This window comes from Carya illinoinensis, chromosome 5 (genome assembly GCF_018687715.1).
Source record: "Carya illinoinensis cultivar Pawnee chromosome 5, C.illinoinensisPawnee_v1, whole genome shotgun sequence".
In the NCBI taxonomy this organism is placed as follows: Eukaryota; Viridiplantae; Streptophyta; class Magnoliopsida; order Fagales; family Juglandaceae; genus Carya; species Carya illinoinensis.
In genome coordinates, this window is record NC_056756.1 from 5,738,099 (window position 1) to 5,762,206 (window position 24,108).

The window sequence follows — 24,108 nt, forward strand, 5'->3', positions numbered from 1 at the left end:
CTGAAATATTAAAAAAAGAAAAAAAGAAAAAAACAAGTGACTCTACAACTACGAGTGGAATTCAAATTTATTTTTTAATTAACTTTTCTCAGTAGCTTGGGCGGTGGAGATCACAATGGAACATTGAAGGTGACTCTCAACTAGTCGTCGAAGCAATCAAAAGTATGGAATCATATTTAAACTGGCAAATATCTTCCATTATTGAAGATATTTAGAGCTTATTTATTTCTCATTAACATTAAAAATTAATTAAAATTAATCGATTTAAATTGATGCACGCATCAAGTGGCATAATGGGTAACAACTAACTTTATTTTTAATTACATATCTTCTTATCTCCTTTCTAGATACATCTTATTTATTGACATTGAAAATGATCTACTTTAATTTTTGTATTAAACTTTTAAATAATGTTACATATAATCGTAAAATGTACAAACGTCGCGTAATCGTTTTGAAAAAAAATAGAGTTTATAATTAAAAAATTAATTTTATTTTATATGGGTCCTGTATTAATATATTTTTTTTAAAAAGACTACGTTACACTTGTACAATTATAACTATAAATATCATTTCTCTAAACTTTTATATAATATATCACGCATGCTTGGTTACAGAAAAAAAGTTATTTTATTTTTATTTTAATATATATATTTTTTTATTATTTTTAAATATATATTTGTTTGAAAAAAGTCGCGATATCATTGACATGCATTTTCTTACTCTCTAAAAAAAAATAAAAATAGAAAAATTGCGTCGGACACGCTATCGGACCCAACTTCGGTGGGTTTGGCATTACCAAAGAAAAATCAAGATTACGAGTGTAGTGTGCCAACGCTCCTTCTCGACTCTCGTACTGGGGGCTCTGGAATTGGAGCAAAGAAAGTCTCAGAGCGACCTTGGGTACCGTCGATCTCAATGTCATCCGCCGTCCGATCTATCTTCCTCTTCCTCCTCATCACATCTTCCGTGTTCGCCTCTGAGTCGGATCACAAGGTAAAGCTGCTTTCTCTGTTTATCTTGCTCTCCATCCAAACCCTAGCAATGATTTTGTTTCCGAGTTGTTACTCGCCCATTCAACTCGTAGATCTTTTTAAATGCTTCTTGTTTGCTGTTAAGAGATTCAGATCGGCCAATTTCGCGACCGTTAAGCTCTTGGTTTTCATTTTCATTTGTTCGTCTCCCAAGGTTTGGAATTTCATTTGAGAGGTTTTAGTAGTATTCTTGCTCAAGAATGCCTCCGACCAGATAAATCTTGTTCAAGCGCTGGGACCTAATGCATACATTCTGTATACATATATAGATCTCGAGGGGTTTAACATTCTACGAGTGTTATCTCTGTTTATGTGATCGAGTTGGGTTCACAATAGACATTTGGTTGCAGGATAGTTGACCTGCCAGTGAGGGTGTGGAAAAATTGGCTGTGGGGATGATGGGATTGTGGTGGTGCTGATGATTCTAATATTGACAGTGGTAATATTGATTTCCTGTAGTTCTATATGCACCCGTGATTGTAAGTGAAGATATGTTTTCATGTGTTTTATGTACCTTGAATCTCGACCACCATCATATGATTTCACGACACGAGATTGCTCGTGACCCACTGCTATAAGTTGGATCTGGTTCTGATTGGATGTGCCCTGAGGCATTTTTCTTTTGGAAGGATAATGCTGCACGTGAGTATGTAAATTATACCAAGAGACTCAACCTGCACAGTTTTTGAAAATAGTAATCAGTACTTTGACTCATAGATGGGGATCACTCCCGTATAGTTTAGTTCATCTAATTACAATTCAAAAGCAGGGCTAGCCACAAGTGTTACAAGAATGAATGACAGAGCTATCCAATATGCACCTTCAATTGTTATTCACGAAGGTTTGGGAGATGCCATTATCGTGGTTCCTTGTGAAGTATTTATATTCAAGGAGAAGATGTTTTTGATGAAAAAAGACGTACACTAGTAGTTATCATATGCAATTTCTCATTTTTGTTCCTTTGGTTGCTTGTCGCATGAGAAACACATTAGTTTTGAATGGTGTTCAAGTCAAAAGTTGCATTTACTCCTCTCTTAAACGAGGGGCAGCAGGTAACAAGTTCGATATGGGTGCATGAGTTCTTCTTCTTCTTCTTCTTCTTCTTCCTATCCTTCTTGCTTTCCATTTTCTTTTCTTCTGGTTTAAGTTTTTAACTATCTCTACGCATTTTCTTTAAAAGAAGTCTTATAACTTATAAGATGAGTTGGCCTTTTCATATTTTCCAATCAACTTCTGTCTATGCATTGTCGTTTTGTAGTATGTGTTGGATGAACTGAACTTATAACTTGTACAACTGGCTGGAAATGGCAGCCATTGTTACCTAAAAAAAACTAGCCGGAAGTGCAGCCTTTTCTTCAGCCTAGACCAATGATTTTTTTTTTTTTTTTGTATGTACATTCTAATCTGAACTGCAACTGCTACAGAAGTTAATCTAAACCACTTTCACCTCTTTCATTTGTTCTGCAGTATCAACCAAATGACCCAGTTACCCTTTGGGTAAATAAAGTTGGTCCATATAATAACCCACAAGAAACATACAACTACTACAGCCTTCCATTTTGCCGTCCTCCGGGCAGTGCTGCTCACAAATGGGGTGGTCTCGGTGAGGTCCTTGGTGGAAATGAACTGATTGATAGCCAGATCCAAATAAAGTTTGAAAGTATGTAAAATTCTATCTTATCCCTTTATTTTGATGTTGAAGTAGGTTGTTTGATTGAGCCTAGCCTAATGTAGTTGGGATTCAGGCTCAGTTGAGCTGAATTTAGCTCTATATATTGACTGTTTATCCTGCACAGAAAATGTGGACAAGGCTGTCATTTGCCATTTGGATCTTGATGAAGCAAACGTTAAACACTTCAAGGAGGCAATTGAGAATAATTACTGGTTAGAATTCTTTGTGGGTATGTTCTTCACTGTACCTGTCTATATATTTTTGATAGGTCTGTTGATATTCTCCTAACAGAATGTGAATATTGTTTTGGTATTGATTCTTCATAAGCTGTTGCATATGGGAATGCTTTAGAAAGTCCAATTTCTGGGAGCATGCATGTAGTCATTATCAACATTACAGCAAGCTTCAGCATTGAAGCTTTGACACTTGATTTTGACTGTTGTAGTGAATAGAGTTTGTACTAGGGTTGCACCCCTCTGTGCTTTTAATAAAATTGCATTACTTGGAAAAAAAAATTTTTTAAAAAAGAGAGAGAGGGAGAGAATATACTTTGCCAGAGGCACTGTCCCCCCCCCTCTCTCCCTCGCCCCCCCTTTTTCAATCCTTGGGGTGGGGGATCTTTTTTTTTTTGGTATCTTTGAATGCACAATTTACGCATGTTTGTTGTTGCATATTTCTATGAGTGTAGGTATATTAATCATATGAAAATATTGCCTTGCACTATAGAAATATCAGAAAATGCATTAGTAGGAGTGTAAGGAGTTCGGTTTGGACCGGAAAAACCGACTGGACCGAATGTACGGGTCTGGTCTAGACCAAAGTAGAGGCCAGTCAGTCTTGGTCTGACAAATTGTGGACCGAAGAAATTCGGTCTGGTCCCAGGGTCTATAAATTTTGGACTGGATCGGACTGGACCAAATCTCTATATATATTTTAAAAATATTTTTAATAATTTAATAAAATATTTTTATACAGTAATTATATGAGCTAATGATGAAATTTTCATCTAATTTATTATCATTGACCATATAAAATATAAAATAATATATGCTATCAATTAATAATAAATCATGTGATAATTTATGTCATTATACGTAAATAGTTAATACATCATACATACTCTCTTATTTTTGCTTAATTAAAGTAATTAGGTAATTTTTTTAAATACCTAAGTTGCAAGCAAGCATGAATAATCTATGTACAATGAAATTATTTGATATTCATTAACCATTTATATCCCCTGGTCTCTTTTCCTCCGATTGCGGATTGGATTTTGCCTAAAGTTAATGAGATCCTACCTTTCGTGGGAATTTCACATGGAGGATGCGAAGACCAGTTCAATGAATTAATCACCGAGATCGAGGCAAGCCATGCACTTGAAACCAAAAGTTTCAAGAAAAACAGGGAGTTATAGCGTCTTTCTTGGGCAATTAACTACGACATTAAGGGAGGTAGCTCAAGTAAAGGGAAGTCTAAAGGGAGGGCAATGTGAAGATGGGAAACACTAGGGGTTGGGGTTTGGCTTGGGCATTAGTTCTACTGGAAACAAGGGGTTGAGGTTCAGTGTAATTTTTTGGGTATTTTGGGTAGTTTTGGGTTATTTTTCACGGGTTTTTTTGGTTCATTAGGGGCTCTTTATTATGGGTTAGGTGTTTTCTTGTACACGTTCAGTGTACTTGGTTACTTCTTTTGATATATAAAATACTTTTATTTATAAAAAAAATTAACCATATATAAAATGTATGACATTATTAATAATTATGCATACTAAAGAATAAAGTCTAAGTTAGTAAGTAGTAACTATCAACATCATAAATATAATTATTGTTAAATATAATCCATATTAATAATTCCCTTAATTTTAATTTTAGTAATTTAAATATTTTTTAAATAATTTATTTGAAAAAAAAAAAGATGAAACAAAATAACAAAATAATTGGGCCGGATGGACCAATTGGACTTGACCGGACCAATAGCAAATGGTCCGGTCTGGGAAAATGATGGACAATTTCAGTCCATCAACCCCCCTGCCACGGGATCGGACTGATTTACACCCCTAGTGGGCAGTATATATGTCTTATGCATTCATTTGGCTTGCTTTTGGTTTTTTTTTTTCCTTTATTGTTTACTTTATTGGAGCACTTACTCTTGATATTTTGCCTCTTTTTCTAATGCTGGTCTTGGCACGCCAACTACAAGTACAGATGATCTGCCTTTATGGGGTATGCATTTGACTCACTTTTGTCTGTTGTATTTGTGTCTTGATAGAATTCAATATCTCATGATTTGTTTCCAATATTTCAGGTTTTGTTGGTGATTTTCGTTCTGATAAGAACGGTGATAATGGCAAGCATCTACTTTATACTCATAAAAAAATTCTCATCCAGTACAACAAAGATCAGGTTTGTGGTTTTTCAAATTGCACATGAATTCCATGACTGGATTTAGGATTCATCCTGGGATCATAATTTAGCTTATATTCTTGTAGATTATTCATGTGAATCTCACTCAAGAGAACCCAAAGCCCTTGCCAGTTGGAAAAGCATTAGACATGACATATTCCGTCAAATGGAGTCCAACTAATGTGACTTTTGCACGTCGCTTTGATGTTTATTTGGATTACCCATTTTTTGAACACCAGGTAATGTGCTGCTTCTTTTCTAATTGTGCATCACTCATTCCAATATCATAAGCTACACATCTCACGTTTCTGACTATTTCAGATGATTTTATGGTGTTTTCATTGGCTGCTTGATTATCCACTGATACTTGTTTCTGTTATTGTGATGGTGTGTGCATTGTTAATGTGCAGATCCATTGGTTCTCTATTTTTAATTCTTTCATGATGGTTATCTTTCTCACTGGTTTGGTGTCAATGATATTAATGCGGACTCTTAGGAATGACTATGCAAAATATGCTCGTGAAGATGATGACCTGGAGACTCTGGTAATGCTCTATTCACTTGTATTTATGTCGTCTTTTTTTGGTACTTAGCAAAACATTCTGTTGACATTTTTTCCTTTTGTTAATGCTCTCTCTCTCTCTCTCTCTCTCTCTCTCTCTCTCTCTCTCTCTCTCTCTATATATATATATATATGTCTGTGTGTATGTGTGTGTGGAATACATTTATATTTAATTTATCTTTTTGGAAATTGAAGAAACTGTCACTGTTGCTAACTGAAGTATTTGGTTGTTATTTTGGCGCTTATTTCTAAGGAAAGAGATGTTAGTGAAGAGTCTGGTTGGAAACTTGTGCATGGGGATGTTTTTCGGCTTCCTCGCAATTTAGTTCTTCTTTCGGCTGTTGTTGGGACAGGTGCCCAGCTAGCATTGCTTGTTCTCCTTGTCATCTTATTGGCAATTGTTGGAATGTTGTATGTCGGGTATGTTGAGAAGTTACTCATGACTAATTGGGACATTATTTTGTATCATTTGTTTTATCACATTACCTTATAATTTTTTTGGTGTGTAAATCCTGGGCTACATACATACATTTTATGGTAGCTCAATCTTTCCAGTTTCCACTATCAACTATCAATTACTGCACATGTTTTCCTTTTATTTTCTAATTGCTGTCATAATTCAATTGTTATTTATGTTGTTCAGGAGAGGAGCGATTGTCACTACATTCATTGTATGTTATGCTCTTACATCATTCATTTCTGGTTATGTGAGCGGTGGGATGTACTCGCGCAATGGGGGTAAGCATTTGTACTAACAAATATTCATTCTGTTACTTGATATATTAGGGTTTTGGTTTAGCTTTGTAAAGCTTTTCATGGGTGAATTTTGAACATTAGCACATTTTATCATGATGCCACTCATTTTGACAGGTAAAATTTGGATAAAGTCCATGATCCTCACAGCATCTCTATTTCCATTTATGTGCTTTGGTATTGGGTTCATCTTGAACATGATTGCTATATTCTACGGGTCTCTAGCAGCTATTCCCTTTGGCACAATGGTAGTTGTCTTTGTCATATGGGCTTTTATCTCTTTCCCTTTGGCACTTCTTGGTACTGTTGTTGGAAGAAACTGGAGTGGTGCTCCAAACAATCCTTGTCGTGTGAAAACAATTCCTCGTCCAATCCCCGAGAAGAAATGGTATCTTACACCATCTGTAGTCTCAATTATGGGTGGGTTGCTACCCTTTGGCAGCATATTCATTGAGATGTACTTTGTCTTCACGTCCTTCTGGAATTACAAGGTGAGTTGTACAATTCTATGGGGTTGTTCTTTTTTTTAAAGGGTTATTTGGTTGATAAGAAGGATTTGGGAATCATTTGTAGTATGTGATTATTCTGGGTGGCATTTGAAGGCATGAATCTATACTTCATTTTGGTGTTACAGAAGATGGTGGAATCACTACCATACTTAGCAGGGAATAGAGATGGTTTCATCTCATTTCCTTCCCAAACATCACTCAAACACAACTATTTTTTAACTTTTGCATCTAATCATTACAATTTTCCTAAACTTCCAAACAAAACACAAAAAATAATTTAACCTTTTCAAATCCCAAAACAAAAATATTATTAAAAAATTATATTCTAACATATTTTAACTTTATAATATTTTTATTCAACTTTTTCTCTCTCCTTTCCCAAAACCCTGTAAAATATCTTAATTCAAACCATTTCACTACTATGCACAAATTTCTCATCTCATCTCATCTCATTCCCCAAGCATTCCTTAAGAAGAAAAATGTCATTTTGTGCTATTGTAAAATGCTTTTTAACAAGTATGGATACAGGTTTTCTTGGAACCAATTTGCCTCTCTCTTGACATACAATTAACTATGACATACATGTCTGTGCCCAAGGACCCTTTGTCAATTTTTCAGACAGATGGATGTTAAATTTTTTGCTGAAAATAATAATTAGTGGGTGTACACAATACAAGTTCAATAAATGATTTTTTTTATAGTTACAAGTTCAATAAATGATAAACTTGAGTAACAACTCTTTGCCCTTTGTGTGCAACAGGTGTACTACGTATACGGATTTATGCTGCTGGTTTTCTTGATTCTCATTATTGTCACGGTTTGCGTGACCATTGTGGGGACATACTTCTTGCTAAATGCTGAAAACTATAATTGGCAGTGGACTTCTTTCTTCTCTGCTGCCTCGACAGCTGTGTATGTATATCTGTACTCAATATACTACTATTACGTAAAGACCAAGATGTCAGGCTTCTTTCAGACCAGCTTCTATTTTGGATACACTTTGATGTTTTGCCTCGGATTAGGAATCCTATGTGGTGAGTTTTCTCGGAATTTTTAGATTAATATGTATCTTTCTTTGTTGCTTCTTTGAGAACCTTTTAGGATTTCATAATATGAAAAGACCTTCCCCCTTAGATGTTATCTATTTTTCATGGAATGCTTCTCTTTGCCTTTCACCTGTAGAAAAATAAAATTCATGAAATGCTTATGCTCTTTTGAGGATCCAACTTATAATTTATTTTGTCACTGAATCCTAATGTGCTTAAAATTGTATGAGAATCGTGATTTCTATTGGTGTCTTCATCTAAGCTTAAATTGTAGAGGAACTGAACAGACTTGGTTTGAATTTTGAGCTAACGTGGAAATGAAATTTTCTGTAGGGTCTTTACAAATTTTATGAGCCTGTGGTTCTGAGTAGGCCTCAGGCTCTGTCCATATTCACATTGAATTTTCCATGCTTGACTTCTGATCTTGATTTGTCTTTTACATTCATGCTTGTGGATTTTACTGCTGATATTAAAGCCATGAACGCCAATCTGATAGGCTACTCCCTACTTTTGGTGAAATAAATCGCGAAGGGTCATTATCTTTTTTTATTATTCCTTGAACATTGAATTTGTCATTTAAAATGTGTAGGAGCTGTTGGGTACCTGGGCTCGAATTTATTCGTAAGGAGGATCTACAGAAACATCAAGTGTGACTAGGACTCTTCTGAAGAGGAAAGATACGTACACTTCCCTGAGAACTTATTTTGAGAGGAAGCGTGTTATTGTCTACAATGCCTCCACATTGTCTATAGATTAAAATCACAGGGTTTAGCGATGGGGATGCATTCTTCTTTCTCTAGACTGGGGATGATGCCCCCAAGATTTTTTGTGTTTTCCCCGGCTGTAAGTGAAAGCCCTAATTTAGGATGCAAAAGTTGGTTTTTACAGTCTAGTAGGTTAGCAAATATGGGACTCGCTTGTCAAGTTTAGCTATTTTCTTCTGCCCCATTACAAATAGTGCCTGTGTAAGGATCAATGCCTAATTTCCCCGTTTCTTTTTTTATTTTTTAATTTTGTTCTGCTACTTGGCACACCTCTTGGGACAAAGGAACTTGTGAAAGTGGGGGAGGGAGGACTTGAGCAATGAATTTTTTGTGCGTCTGAATATGTGAGGATTTATAAGATTTGGTCTCTTGATCTGTTTATACCTGCGTCTGCATGTAGATGGTTGGGTTTTACGTTTCCTTTTTCCTTTTTCTTCTGAACGTGTGGATTCGGTTTTTATTTATACACTTGGCTGCAATTGTGTGGTGGTGAAAAAAGAAATAGATCCGTTATTTAGGATTTTACAGTCAGGAAAAAAGAAAAAGAAAAGCCCTTCAAAGTTCAGACTTCCATGAAATAGATGCCAACGACATAAAACGTATGAGGATCGTGTCAACCACGGCCACCACTTATAATTCTGAGGTAATAATAAAAGAGCAGGTGTGGCACGGCTCCCGACAAGAGGTATTTTTTATTTCTTTTGATTTTTTTTAATTTATCTTTTACATTTAAAAAAAATTATAATATTATTAAAAAGAAAAATATAGTTGCAAGCACAATTGTGCACTAATATTTGCATCAACGTGATGTGATAGGTCAAAAAGTAAATTTTATTGAAAATAATGTTAATTTAAATTTTAAATATGAATGAATCAGTATTGGTATATAGATTAATACGCGACTGTGTTTGTATATAGTAAAATTTTTATTAAAAGGGACAACCGTCCCATATCTCCGCCGCGGCCTTGTTGGTGACGTGGCAATATTAAACAAAAAAAAAAAAGGAAGAAAGGAGAGAAACCAAAAAGCAGTCGCTGTCGTGCATAGGAGGGAAATCGAATGAAAAGAGCTATTTTGGGTTGGATGCTATAGAGGGAAACCAGAGAGCGAAACCAGAGGTTGAACGAAAATTAGTGTTGGTTGAAGGTGTTTCATGGTTTGGTTTTGTCCTTCGGTTGGGCAGAAGGTAGAGGTTGCGGAAGATGATTTTCGTCAAAGTACCCAATCTTTAATTTTTGCCACATTGGATGCGATGTCGCAATGGGGACGTAGGGCGGTTGTATACAGAATTATTGTATTCATAATAAAAAGGATAAAGCGAGCCTCCAAAGGTTGCCACGCGGCATATTGAGGGGGTTGGTTTTGGGTGATTTTGCTGTGATGTCACCTGTTTGCTCATTCTAGGCCACACTATTTCCACAGGCCCTCTCCCTGTTATAATAAACATCATTTGCCTCTCTCGCTCCTAGTTTAGCTACATCATTACAATCTCCCCAACTCTCTCTTCTTCATCCTTACCAACCAACCACACAAAAAATGGCAATCCTAGTTGCTCTCTTCGTCACCATGGTTAGCACCTCCTTCCTTTACCGGCAGTCGGTGAAAAGTCTACAGTCATTTCTTGGCATAGGGCAGGCTCTTTTTGGGGTAAAGCCGTAAAGGGGGTGCGCGAAGGGCATATGACAACTATTGTTCACAAAGTAAAGCTCATTACACCTGAGGGGCTACTGGAGTTTGATTGTTTGGATGATGTTTACATCCTAGACCAGGCCGAGGAGGTTGGACTAGAGCTGCCATACTCATGCAGAGCTGGTTCTTGCTTTTCATGTGCATAGAAATTTGTGGAAGGGTTTGTGGATCAGTCTGATGGTAGCTTCCTCACTGATGAACATGTTGACGATGGTTGGATTCTAACTTGTGTTGCTTATCCAGAGTCAAACGTTGTCATTGAAACCCACAAGGAGTAGAAGCTCACTGCCTAGAAAATGTGATTATTTATTCCATCTTCACTTTGGTTGCTCTCTCAAGTTTTTGTTGGTTCGATTTTAGAGTGTTCCATGGACATGGTCGTACTTACGCTTTAAATGAGTGACATTTTTTTTTTTTTTTTTAGGAATACTATACATCATCTTACACCACACACTTTATATATTAAAATATTATTTTTTATATTTTTTATTTCATTTTATTCTTATTAAACTAATTGAATTATTTAATTTATCATTCACACACTACATATTTATCATAGAAAAAATGAAAAAATAAAATAAAATAAGTGTGGTGTGAGGATAACAAGAAAAATTTTTCTTCCTTTTTTTCCCCTTCATTTGCGACTGCAAATGGACTGTTGCAGTTGAATAATCTTCTCTCTCTCTCTCTCTCTCTCTCTCTCACACACACACACAAAATTACTAGATGTCATAAATGCAGGCAATGGATACATTTCAGAATCCCATTTATATGCAATAAAAAGGGAAAGTAGGTGGATTTAGATTTTTCGGAATGGTTATGTGGGGAATTGCTGTTTGTTTGAACCAATATACCACACCTACAAATTAAAGCCATGAATCTGTAGAAAAAGGAATTTGCAATGAAAACAAGGGGAGGGAAAGATCACTCGTATTTTAGCTAAAGCAACCAGAGATCTGTCAGCTGCAGAAGTGTATTCTTTTTTTTCACTTCTCCCTTCCTTAATTATATATTATTGACTATATATTCATCTGGGAAGCTGCAGAAGTCTAGTGATGCTCTGGTTTCAAAAAAATTATTCTTCTTCTCAGAAGTTTGAAGTACAAGGCCATCAAAGAGTAATTTAAACCTTAACTGGATATACGTACAAGTATCTTCAAGTCTTCTGAAAAAAGTCGAAGAGAGTCTCAACTTTTCCTTCATCCATACAGCCTGCATTTTCTTCTTCATCATAGGTGGGAGGGAGTACTGATGCACTTACCCTTGCAGAGTCAGATAAATACTCAGCCACTCGAAACGAGTATTCTCCGGCAGGTGTGTCACAAGTCTCAAGCACAGTGTCGGCTAGTTCATTTGAAGCCACTGTTACCTGATTCAGCGAGCCCAAGGAAGAGCTACGGGATAAAGTAGTAACTGATGCAACTGTTATCTCATCTCTCTCATCAATGGTTGATTCAAGCGAACAGACAGATCTTGTGGTGTGTGAGTGCAAAGAATCACGTTGTTTAGTCCTCTCCTTCACTCTCTTACACCAACCATGGAGTGACTCCCTCACACTCTCCGCAACCAACGCTTTCTTATACCGCGATCCCATCTGAAAAAGTCATTTAAGGCTTATAGCATTATACTATGTAGAGCAATGTGCAAAGTACGTTTATCTAATTGGGTGAGATAAGATTTTTAATCAAAAAATTTAATTAATGCATAATTTAATGTAAAAAAAAAGTAAATTTTAAGAAATATTTTTAGATAATAATAAGTTAGTAAAGTATAATATCTTTTAATATGTATATTCTGGCTAGATGTCATAATGGTTAATCTATGCTTGTAGTTAAATTATATTTTAGTTTAAAATCAAATATACAACATTATATATACATATGTAGGTACTACATACGTTCGGATTATTTTTTTTCCTCTCGTCTTCTTTCTCTGGTCTGTTTGTTTACTTTTATTTTTACAAATATATATATATATATATATATATATATAGAAAAATAAAAATATCAGCTACACATTTTGATCATACAATCTTTGTGCTTATAAATTAATTCCTATGCTTTGCATGCATGTGTTTTAATTAGCAATCAATACTTGTGGTGTTAGAAGATCAAGGGCAAAAACGTAACTATATAACAAAAACAAGAAAATTACTATTCATTACTGTTCATATAGTATATACATTTATTATAATAGAATAAATATACATATATATTTATATATATGCCTAATCAATTAATCATAACATCAAACTTATCAGAAAAGATTTACACAAAAATATACTATTATTCAACAACCCATTTCACAATTCATCAATATGCATGATAGTTTTATTTCATAAAAAGTTATTAAGTTCTTTTAATTTAATTTTGATTTTTTTATTTAGTTAAAATTTTGAATTTTACTGTACCTTTTAACATACACTAAATTGTAAAATAGTTGTAAAAAATATTATGCATGTATTATTAATTTTCTTTTTCCTTTCATGTCGAACACATACAATAAAATAAACAAAAATGATATTTGCAGTATTAAACTGTGTAAATTTTGCATATTTTTTTAATTATTTAGAACCCACGTACAAAAATATTACTGTAAAAGAAATAATCAAGTTTTGAGAAATATTTTTAAAAGTTAAAAAAAATGGTAGGAATTTGGACACTCAACCTGCCTATTTTTGTATTTTTTTTTTTTTTTGTAGCAGGAAGTTTAATATTGGGAATTGGAAGTGGTGGGAGAAAATAATGAATTGGGAGTTGGAAGTGGTGGGAGGAAAGAATGAATAATACAATCAAACTATCAAATTTTAAACCAATGGGGTCGGATGGAATCAGTGTCGCTTAGACCCCCATCTAACTATTATGAGATATTTCTCACCTCTACACTTTGGAATACTGTTTAATTAATCTCAAGCTCATAAATATTAAAAATAATTATAATAATTATTTAACTAAGATTAAACACAAAAAAAAAAAAATCTATGTATTAGAAGATCAAGGGGCAAAAATGTAAAAGTAAAAACAGAGTTTTTTATTGGTTTAAAAGTAAATACAACTCAGAGGTAAAAATGTAACTATACAACAAAAACAAGAAAAATACTGTTTATTAATGTTCATTTGGGATAGACACTTATTATAATATAGATAGATATATGAATATGGTAAGAAAATTTCAATCGCTATCAAGGTTTCTACGATAACCCGAGCCCACGTTGAACTCAGCCTTGTTTATAATTTTGGGTTGGGTCAAGTTGATCCTTCAAAGTAATGCAACGTGTAGATATTATTGTATGTAAATGATGCTGGCATCCTTGAGAATTACAACTGTATCATTTGAAAAGCATAAACAAACCTGGGTAACAATTATATTAAGTGGCACCGTGCTGTAGCTACACCAGAACTGGACAAGAATACTGCAGTTACCAAAATGGAAAACTGTAAGATGCATATGACCGCCAAGCGGATTCATAATGATCACCAAATAAACAAAGAAATAATTTGAGTTATAACACCAGCCATTCATCATTCCTTTTTTTTTTTTTTCCCCCAAAACTTAAAAATTGCATCCAAGTCCATGAATCTGGTAACACACAAACACACACACAGGTGTCTTTCGTATTGAGAGTCCGGGGCTATATACTGCATTCATATGCACTTCCAAAAGCAGTGGCATGACTATGTTATCGCTTTATTTAAGTTCTGTACTATCTTTTGTTTTAGAAAATAAAAAACTAAAAAAACACATTGTCTCTTTGACATTTGTCCATAGAGTGTGTCCTTTACTCCGTCTTAGATAGAGTATGGGCTTTGTTTAACTCTGTCTTGGACAAAGTTGTGTTGTCTCTCATACTGTGGATTTGTAAAGGTTTGTAGCATGGACTAGATCATGTCAGTCATGATTATATACTGGGGAGCTATTAATGTTGTGGTTGGCTTGTAATGTATGTTTTCAGGTCCAGTTGTAATGTTCGTTATTAATGAATGCAATATGCTTTTATCAGGAAAAAAAAAACAAACAAACAGTGGCATGACTTTGCAACACAACTGCATAATAAGGAAGAAATATACCCAGAAGCCAACCGAATGACTATCATCCAACGGTTTTTCATGAAGCATGACGACCTCTCCTTGAATCCCCACTAAACAAACAAAAAATCAACAAATAACCATTGTAACTGCATTTTCTAAGTTCGAAAAAGAAGCAACCAACATATTAAGATAATATCTAATGCCGTGACCATTATGGAAGTTAATGAGGAAAACACAAGTTTATTTAAATATTTTGAAGTTTAGATAGAACTACAAAGTAACAAAATATATATATTTTTTAATATGTGGTAGTTTCATGAACGTAAATCCTGTGGATTTAAGTCAGTCATGACATGTTGTTCTGATATATATATATATAATGTCTGTTTCATTCCTAAGTTCTTTAGTAACTGGGTATTTTTTTTCTTTTTTAAGTAACTGGGTAATGATGACTCCCAATGCTATTTCCTTATCTTCTTATTTTGATCCTTAGATTTACAGGTTAATACTTTTTAAGAACTTGAGATGCTCACAAATGCACGCGATCAAGTGCACATGCACAGACATAGATATATGGGATAACCATGATGGTGCATTATCCCATCAACGTTGATGGGGCCACAACATTTTACCCATAGTGGTGCATTTTTGTGATAATGCAATTTACTGCACGAAAGATTCTCATACAAAATTGTAAAAAGAAAAGAAAGGAGCTAAGTAGTTTTTCCCCCTATAAAAATCTATGTACCTTTTTCCCCAAAATGCAATACTAGCAACTGAAATGTTGCCATTAAGTGCACAAAGGGAGAAGAGAGAGAGACAAGGAAAGAGGACATGTTCTTACCAAGGACCAGATAAATGTTGCCATTTCAAAGGCATTCTGCATGCACATGAAAGGCAATGAGGATTTGAGTCAGATGAAGAGAATACAATCCAAATTGTAAATTAGACCTAAATACAAATCACATGTCACCACCTGAAATATGATGAATTGTATCAATCGTAATAATATATCCGGTTTCCCAAACCAAAATAGATCATCACGTGGCTTTACTTGACCAGCAACAGATGCACCTGTTTGCTCCCCAATTTCAAGTGCTAAAGAGGAGACAACATGTTGGAGTTTTGTTCCAACCAGCATGACAAGCTTTTTCAAAATGTGAAACAATTGAGCAGGGAAACTATTAATTTAGATGAATATAGAGTTCCATATAACGACATGTTGGGTGCCAGTATACTTACAATGGCAGGGATGAAAGAAAGCCAGAAATATATATTCAGACCTGCAGCAATTATATGACTTAGCTGTTTCATGAGCCAAAAATCAAGGTTCTCTGTATTTGTGTTTGGAAGATATGACAGTTTACCGTGAATATTTATGAAGATGCACACTATGGCATACCCCCAAAGCGGCCAGCTGCAAAATTAAATGGTATCTCAGTTCCAACTGAGCCATCAAGATCCCTTTTTTGGACTTGGGAGGAGGTCCATTCGAGAGTTGCATGTAAAAGTAATGGTCTAATTCAGGAAAGTGCATACCTAATCCCTAGAATGCCGTTAAATTCATCCTCCATGCTCCGAACCATATATTTATGGAAATTATAAGAAAGTGGCAGTTTGTGTTTCTGAATAGCAAAGAACAATAAGACTAAATTCAGTACAAAAAAAAAAAATATGCTGTTTAACCTAGAGCATAAATGACTCCATGATGAGGAGAAAATATTATAATGCGATGATGTTACAGTTCTCATTACACAATATATGACAAAAGCAAAGTATACATTGAGTCTTATTAAAATGATCATGGAAATATATTTATTGGCTATGGAAAGAACCATATAGCAAAGCACAACATAAACCAAAGGTATCAACAAAAGTTAAATACGCACAAGGACAAAACCCAAACGCAGTGCCAAGTAATCTGATTTTCGTATAGAACTCCTAAATTGCCATAGAAAGCAAAGCTGCATCATAGGAATGAAAATCATTAGAAATGTAAACATAAGGTTGGTAAGGCGTACTAATTTATAAGATCATACCAAACTCATTGTCATCAATGATTGTGATGATTTAAAATCAGAAAAACTTAATGGATGGAGATGCATTTATAAAATTTCAAGGCAGGCTGGGTCTACTTACAAAAGATTATTTTTTTTAATGGGTAATCAAGAAGTTATATTCATAGAAATAGGTAAAGCTCAGGTACACAGGAAGCTTACAAAAGATTATTAAACGTCCTTATATTCCATTTTAATTTTTGGGAAAAAAAAATTTAAGCTCATTTACCTACACAAGTTCAAACAAGAAGGGAAGCACAATTACAGATAAGGTTAAAAGGAAAGGAAGTACATCAATTTAATTATAAGTTTTCATTTTTTTTTCAAGGATGAAAATTACCATCCAAATGAGAAACCGACTCCTGCTCCAAGGATGAGATGTGTGATGGAAAACAAAGGTGGACTGTCTCCTCATCACTTTGTTTTTTGTTGCTACAGATAGAATCAAGATCAAAGAGCTAATATTGTTGAGGAAAGGGATATGGAAAGATAACTATAGATCAGAGTGAAAATGCATGCATGCATCTTGATTTATTTTGGTAAGGTAAAGCAAGAAATTAAACCAGAAAGACCTACAGATTGAAAAGAAGCAATGATATACAACAGGTTAGTAACACCCACCGAGTGTCCTTAGCACATGAATGAATTCTCACCTGAAGAGCCAGAGGAAGCTTCTGAAGGTTACTAATCTCACTGCTAGGTAAGATGATCTGAATGATCAAGTAGAAATTCCTAAGGGTACACAAACTACCTTAGCCTGGGTATATCTTAGGCACCTAACCTTTATGTTAGTTGGCCAGCAAGAAAGCATCACCACAAGCTTAACTAAAAAATCTATTCAATGTTCTTGCATTTATGGCCTACTGTATCTAAGTGTGATCACTGAGAAAAAAAAAGTGGTTTACATCTTGTTTTGTATGTACTTCATTTTTCTTGTATTAATTCAGATTCCTTGCATCAAGTTACATACAATTGATATCTGATACTTAAAAGCTGTATAGCAGAATGGTCTTCTTATTTTGTTTTCATGCTTTGCTAAGGAATTTTCAACAACCTTCTCACTTGGTAGATTTTCTCTGATTTCATTTTTCTCAAATCTGATGAAATATGTGATTAAAGTTTTAACTTGGTGCAATAAACAAGGAACATCATATTTTAGTTTTTCTTCATGCTAACATGCATTCATGCCAAACACAATATTTATTTCTCCATGGTCATATTTTCTGAGGTTACCATGTTAGAGACACTATATGTATGCCATAATTTTTTATCTTTACCTTTTTTTTTTTTTATGTATGCAAGAATTGACAACCCTAAGATATTGCTTGAAAATAACAAGAGTACAAGTTTGCTAGGCTCAAGTGGAAAATTAATTTAACCAAGCAAACTTTGGACAAGCAGGCAAGATGGGACGGCAGGTCTGGGCTCTTAGGTCAGGTAAATATCTCAGACCTTTCCATTAGTAAACAGGAATACCAAGAAATATGATGGCAAAAAAATTCAGTATGTTACTAACTCAAGTGTAGAACAAAGCCTCGAGTCAACTAATAATTCCAATCTCTAATTAGGCCTTGTACCTTGAAAGTTCCCTTCAGCCACTAATGTATCCTGAGTTTCCCACTTTCTCCAACTGTAGATCTACAAAGACAAGCAATTTGGAGACAGATAAACCTCTGAAGTAATTTAGGGGTAAAGAGACGTTACATAAATATACCTTATATTACTGTATTTTAAGAGGTATTTGAATCTGTATAATGGGAAGCAAACCCGTACTGGTTGGAATTAAAATTCATTAGAGCAAATGAGTCTATCTGGTCACACTAATTGAACGATCATGTTTCCAAGAAAAAGCCGGCTTTCACATTCATGCCATTTTAGTAATGACCCAGTCTTCTACTATTCATAATCATCAACAAACTCATATTTGATGATTTTAAAAGGCTCTATTTCAGAGATGGGATCCATGCACTCAAATATCATAGAAAAACAACAAAGATTGAATGCTTTCAGACAATATCCCGAGCAATCCCCCAAAGGAGAAAAAACCATACATAAGCTCCAAATATGAACGGCTTCATCTTTTTAAGTTCTAAATTTCTCCATTTCAAAGGATGCATTCATTCCTTAAAAAATATAGAAATGCATTCATTCCTTCACGGTATAGAAAGACAACATCTTGGCTTGTTTTCAAGCAATATCTGAACACCTCCTCAAAGGAGCAAAGACGACAATCGCTCACATGAGGCTACAAATGTGAACCTGCTCTTGGGATCAGGGATAAGAGACTGCACCTTGCTCATAGCCAGACCAACTGCTAGAAAACTATAGAGAACATGAGTGATCCCAAGAACAAACAAGAAGCGGTGAAGCTGCTCAAGACCCTCGTATGACACGAATGGTTCATGGCCCTGCAATCAACCACTAGCATTAGTAAGGTCAATCATCCATAAAATTCTTAAGTTTTCAAATATTGAGCATGCCTACCTCAACACATTGATGGGATAAAAGACCTCTCGATGGTATATAAGTGGCATTGGTAGAAGAGAGAGAACTTTCAAGCATAGTGTTCTCTATGATTACATAATCTTTCTCCGAACAAAGATAGAACCTACTGCTGAAAAGAGATGAATTTACACAAATCTCAGAGATCCATCTTGCACTTTGTGCCAACAGCAAAGATATAAGCCCAAGCAGCATCAGCTCTAGCAAGAAGGAAAAAATGTCAACAAGAATTAAAGTCAAACCCCACATAAATGATGCTTTCGTTGTGTCTCAACTCTCACTCACATGACTACATCAAAGATAATCAGCAAAAAAAAAAAAAAAATCAAGGCTTGAAACCTAGAATCCATATCTGATATCAGATATGTCACAACAATTAACATAAGTGAGAGCAGGCATCAATAAATTAATCACCTTCCTTAATCTTCTCCAAAGAAGCAAAAAGAGCCTTCCTCCTAGTCCTCTTCAACCACTGTGCCCAACAACCATGAGACTGAGATCCCTTCCTCAAATTGAAGAAAGATTATTAAAGATTATTTCTCTTGGTCGTTTTCATTTTAACCAATTTAATCTCCTAAATTTTATTATCTCAACTAGATAAGCATTTCATATCCAAAATAACCGGAAAAGTTCAACAGTAGGCTTTATTTCTTTTCTCCCACATTGTCTCAGCAGCTTAACAGATTATCACTATAAAATTTTACTCTCCTAATTTTTCTCTCAAAACCAAGAAAGATGTTTCCTTCAGTACCCGAGACATTTATCATTTTCTCACATTTTCTTAGCAACCATGTAGAGCATTATTACAAGATTGCTGCTCTCCGTACCCTTGGGCACTAAACTCAAACTAAATAGTCATGCAGGTCCAAAGTCTTCTTTAAAAAAAAAAAAAAAAAAAAAACGAAGGAAAAAACTTAATTTTACAACACAATGTTCCTCTCATCTTCCCACATTTTATAAATTCTCTCCCTTTCTCCCACATTTTCTGACATACCAGACAGGATTATTAAGAATCTCTTTCCTGCTTACCTTTCCAAGTCTGTAGATTGACCTCTCCACTAGAAAGCACACAAAGACCATGACTGTAACCACTGAAGCAACCAAATATGTTGGAGTCTCCGATAGAGACCGACCTTCTTTTATCGCGTTCTCCATTTCTCAAATTAACGACAACAGGCCGTGAACTCCCAATTAAGTGGAACTCTTCAACACTTTCTGGGGAAAACAGTGGTCTTTTTCCAAAAAAGAACCGGTTGGGCAAAAAGGAGACCCAACTCCCATGAAGAAAAGTGAAGATCCAGGAGATGGGGAAGTGTGAATATTCCAAATGTGAGACACTTTTTTGTGCAGTTTTTTTATTAGTTGCAGGTGTGCATGCATCATCTCGTGGTCGGATTAGAGTCAGCCTTCAACATGTGCTCATTTATAGTTTATTGTTATTTCCTTGTGTCTTTCAACACAAACCCACCTTACATTGCATTGAAATTGCCGCTCCATCTCTCCAGATCAAATCGACCAACCCACATGTCTATCTCTCAAAACTTTTTTTTTTGGTTCTTTTTTTGGTGAAAATTTGAAGACCTGACGGTCGTCTTTTGGGACATAGAATATTATTTTCTTACGAAGTAATTACGTTTTTCATAGATATGAGATGATGAGCGGATTCACCCAAGAGAAGATGCCATCCAAATCTGCCAATCCTTTCGTCTCTCTTTACTCTCTATTATCTGATAAAATTAAATAAATATATGCTTTTCAAAATTATATGAACAGTATGTCCCGAACACTAGCTTACCGCAACTCTTCATCCGATTGTGTAATTCCCAACCCACCACGAGCTCTACCAGTTCCAGGTGCCTTTACATTCAGCAGGTATCTGCATATTATAACGAGTAGCTTAAGGCTTCTGAAATCCAAACCGTGCCCTTTCAAAGAGGGGAAAAGAATGAAGAAGATGCTGACAACGATATTACTTACCAAAGGTCTGACCTTAAAAGAATCAAAGTTTACAGCCACTTTCCCTGCATTCATTGGTGTTAATCTGCTAGTGTAAATGCAAGAATACACCAGCCTCTAAATATTCGGTTATTGTCCCATTAACACGAACAGAGGAGCATATTATAAAAAACAATCTGAGTTGAGTGTCTGCAAAAACAAGTCTTTTTAAATGCTTTGTTCAACATATCTATCTATCATCATTCATGGTAGCATTACGAGATGGAGCAAGGTGTAGCTTGGCAGTGTAAACTTGAAGCGAAATCAGCAACATTGATCTGTGCACTACCAGGATTTGTTAAGTTTGCACAAAATTAAAGAGTCGAAACCCAAACACATGGACAATGGCAAATGGCAATGGCCTTGCTATTCTTGCTCGGAGCGATCAACTTGGAGCAACGCGAAAGCCTCTCAAACACTGTTCACATAAGTAATTAATAAAAGCATCTTAACAGCTGAAATAACTTTACTCAATTCTTACTTTATCGACCTGGAAACTTCTCAATCTCATGTCGAAAACTATGCAATTATTGTTCTAGCTACATCAAAATTATCAAATATTGTTTATTCTTACTTCAGACGTCCACTCCAGTCGCCGTGGTTCTTCCGCGAATGTGTTATTAACAGCATCATGCTTGGAGATTAGAGATCAATGAATAATATTTTTTTTTTAAATGAGGCTAGTATTCTAACAAGCCGTTGGCATCTTCGTTATAGGGCTGAGCACCGATTGAACCGGAGTCGGATTTGGCATCCTCCGACTCCGACTCCGACTTTGTCGGAGGCCGAATCCGACCTCCGACTCCGACTCCGCTTACACCCTACTCCGCTCCGACTCCGACTCCGACTTGTCGGAGCGGAGTCAGAGTTGGGCTTTTTGTTGGGCTTTTTTATTGGGCCTTTTTTTAGACTTTTTTCTTTAACCCAATTAACATTTCAATTTTACAATTTGCAACTCTAATCGGATTTGGACTTCTATATCAATTTTTTTTTTAAAATATAATTTGAGATTTCTAATTTATCTAACCAAAATCATCACATTAGAAAATAAAACTAAATTCAAAATCTATCACTATAAAAAATAAAACTAAATTCAAATGTGCAACTAAAATTAAAAACTAAATTAAAACTAAATACACACATTAAAATTACATAACCAAAATTACAAAATGTTAATTAAAAAATACATAACCAAAATTAAAACTTAAAATTAAAAATACATAACCAAAAGTCCAAAATTACAACCTAAAATTAAAAATACATAACCAAAGGTCCAAAAAATGTAATTTTTCAACTTGTGCCTGAAAAAAAAAAAAATTAGTAAAGAAATAAGATATCATATAAATTTATAAAAATAAAGAAAGCAAAATTGAAATAAGATACCAGAAACAAGATTGTCAATCCTCTTCACGGAGTATGCTGGCCATAGAATTGGCTAATTCTGCATTAAGATGTTAAAGTATAGGAAATTAGTATTACAAAATGTTAAAATCAACTCATATAACAACTTAAAAAAAATCTCTAAATACATTACCTGAGTCTAGCTTATAACTCTCTGCATCATCAATGGCTTCAGAATAATTTTGACTCAAGCATATGGGAGTAGACTTCAACCAATTTTGCGAGCACACGAGAGCTTCTACAGTTCTAGGAGCCAAAGAGCTCCTAAACGGATCCTGTGCTAAATGCTGACTCAGATGCAACGGTGGTGATAGGAATGGCCAAGATATCTCTTGCCATTAGAGCAAGAACTGGATACTTGGTAGAGTTGACTTTCCACCAAATTAAAATATCGAAACTCCCCGTAGGAATCTCAATATTCTCCAACAAATACCGCTCTAACTCTGACTTACAATCCATCAAAGATGTTGTATGCTCTTTATGGAACTCCCTCAAAAAATCCAAGGGATCATAGTCTGTAACTGTACTACTACTCCCCATTGATGCACTAGCTTCACCGCTTTGAGTTTTGTTAGCACCAGTTACGCACCCACCATCAAACTCTACATATGCCTCATACAAATATTCCATATCCCTCTTGAGGAGTGCAACAAATTCCTCACCCTTCGCCTCACCCAATGTTTTCTTGAACCAATATGCTTGAGTAACCAATTTAAACCGCGGATCAAGAATAGCAGCAATAAACAACAACCGATTTATTTTTTCAAGATCACCCCAATATTTATTATACTTTGTCTTCATTCTGAAAGCCATTGAACTCAAACGTCGATTACTATTGTCACAAAAATTATTCAAGTGTTTATGAATGGCAATAAGCTCCTGGACATAATTATTTGATGTGACATATAGTGTACCAGAAATGCGCAATGTAACACCATAAAATATTTGAAGAAACTTCGAAAAGTTTATTATGGTCTCCCAATCATCCGGCCCAGGAGCTCCTAGACCCTTTCTCCCATGTCCATCCTCAGACAAATAAACTCGTGAGTAGGGATCTTCATCAAGCAAAAGTTGGAAGGCTTTTTGATACTTCTCAGCCACCTCCAACATAAGAAAAGTCGAATTCCATCTAGTAGGCACGTCAAGAGTCAAAAAATTAGAGCATTGAACTTTTGATCTATCAACACAAGACTTGAAAGTGGCAAGTCTTTGGGGAGAAGACTTCACATACTTAATCAGATTTCGGACCCTTACAATTGAGTCATCAACATCTTTCAAACCTTCACTCACAATAAGGTTTAAGATGTGTGCCGTACACCTCATGTGAATAAACTCGTGATTTGCTATACAATCCGCACTTCCTATTTCCCTTGTTCTCAACCAATCAATAGCAGAGTCGTTAGAGGTAGCATTATCCACTGTAATTGTGAGGATTTTGTCAATGCCCCAATCAAGCATACACTCCTCCAACTCCCTCTCAATCGTTGCCCCCTTATGGTCGCTAATCCGAACAAATGAAATGATCCGCTTATGCAACTTCCAATTATTATCAATGAAGTGAGCGGTCACACACATGTAATTAATATTTTGGATAGAAGTCCAAGTGTCGGTGGTTAGGCATACTCTTTGTTTGGTGGTCAAAAACATTTTCTTCAAGCTATCCTTCTCTCTCAAGAATACCCTCATACAGTCA

The 24,108-nt window shown here is 35.2% G+C and overlaps 2 protein-coding genes across 7 annotated transcripts; one reads left to right on the top strand and one right to left on the bottom strand.

Moving 5' to 3' along the window:
- Positions 1 to 747: 747 nt before the first annotated feature.
- Positions 748 to 9,123, top strand: LOC122310635 (transmembrane 9 superfamily member 1). Its single transcript, XM_043124715.1, has 12 exons — positions 748 to 996; positions 2,502 to 2,694; positions 2,831 to 2,935; positions 4,911 to 4,928; positions 5,011 to 5,108; positions 5,195 to 5,347; positions 5,519 to 5,653; positions 5,924 to 6,090; positions 6,314 to 6,408; positions 6,541 to 6,914; positions 7,693 to 7,966; positions 8,568 to 9,123. Exons 1-12 carry the CDS (start codon positions 919 to 921, stop codon positions 8,633 to 8,635), a joined length of 1,758 nt encoding a protein of 585 aa, XP_042980649.1. The 5' UTR covers positions 748 to 918; the 3' UTR covers positions 8,636 to 9,123.
- A 2,365-nt stretch (positions 9,124 to 11,488) lies between these two features.
- On the bottom strand, positions 11,489 to 21,662 carry LOC122309342 (MLO-like protein 4). Of its 6 annotated transcripts, none has more exons than XM_043122810.1 (16): positions 21,589 to 21,662; positions 20,997 to 21,432; positions 20,815 to 20,895; positions 19,002 to 19,219; positions 18,809 to 18,925; positions 18,095 to 18,155; positions 16,858 to 16,949; positions 16,350 to 16,424; positions 16,000 to 16,085; positions 15,828 to 15,877; positions 15,703 to 15,743; positions 15,437 to 15,607; positions 15,305 to 15,340; positions 14,500 to 14,570; positions 13,784 to 13,844; positions 11,489 to 12,026 (listed from the first exon to the last, which is right to left on the bottom strand). In XM_043122810.1, exons 3-16 carry the CDS (start codon positions 20,825 to 20,827, stop codon positions 11,589 to 11,591), a joined length of 1,530 nt encoding a protein of 509 aa, XP_042978744.1. In that variant the 5' UTR covers positions 20,828 to 20,895; positions 20,997 to 21,432; positions 21,589 to 21,662; the 3' UTR covers positions 11,489 to 11,588. The 6 variants fall into 6 exon arrangements, with proteins under 6 accessions (XP_042978744.1, XP_042978747.1, XP_042978745.1 ...); XM_043122813.1 differs by adding an exon at positions 19,434 to 19,491 and having other exon boundaries at positions 19,002 to 19,131; positions 20,997 to 21,628; XM_043122811.1 differs by adding an exon at positions 19,434 to 19,491 and having other exon boundaries at positions 20,997 to 21,628.
- Between the last annotated feature and the right edge of the window lie 2,446 nt (positions 21,663 to 24,108).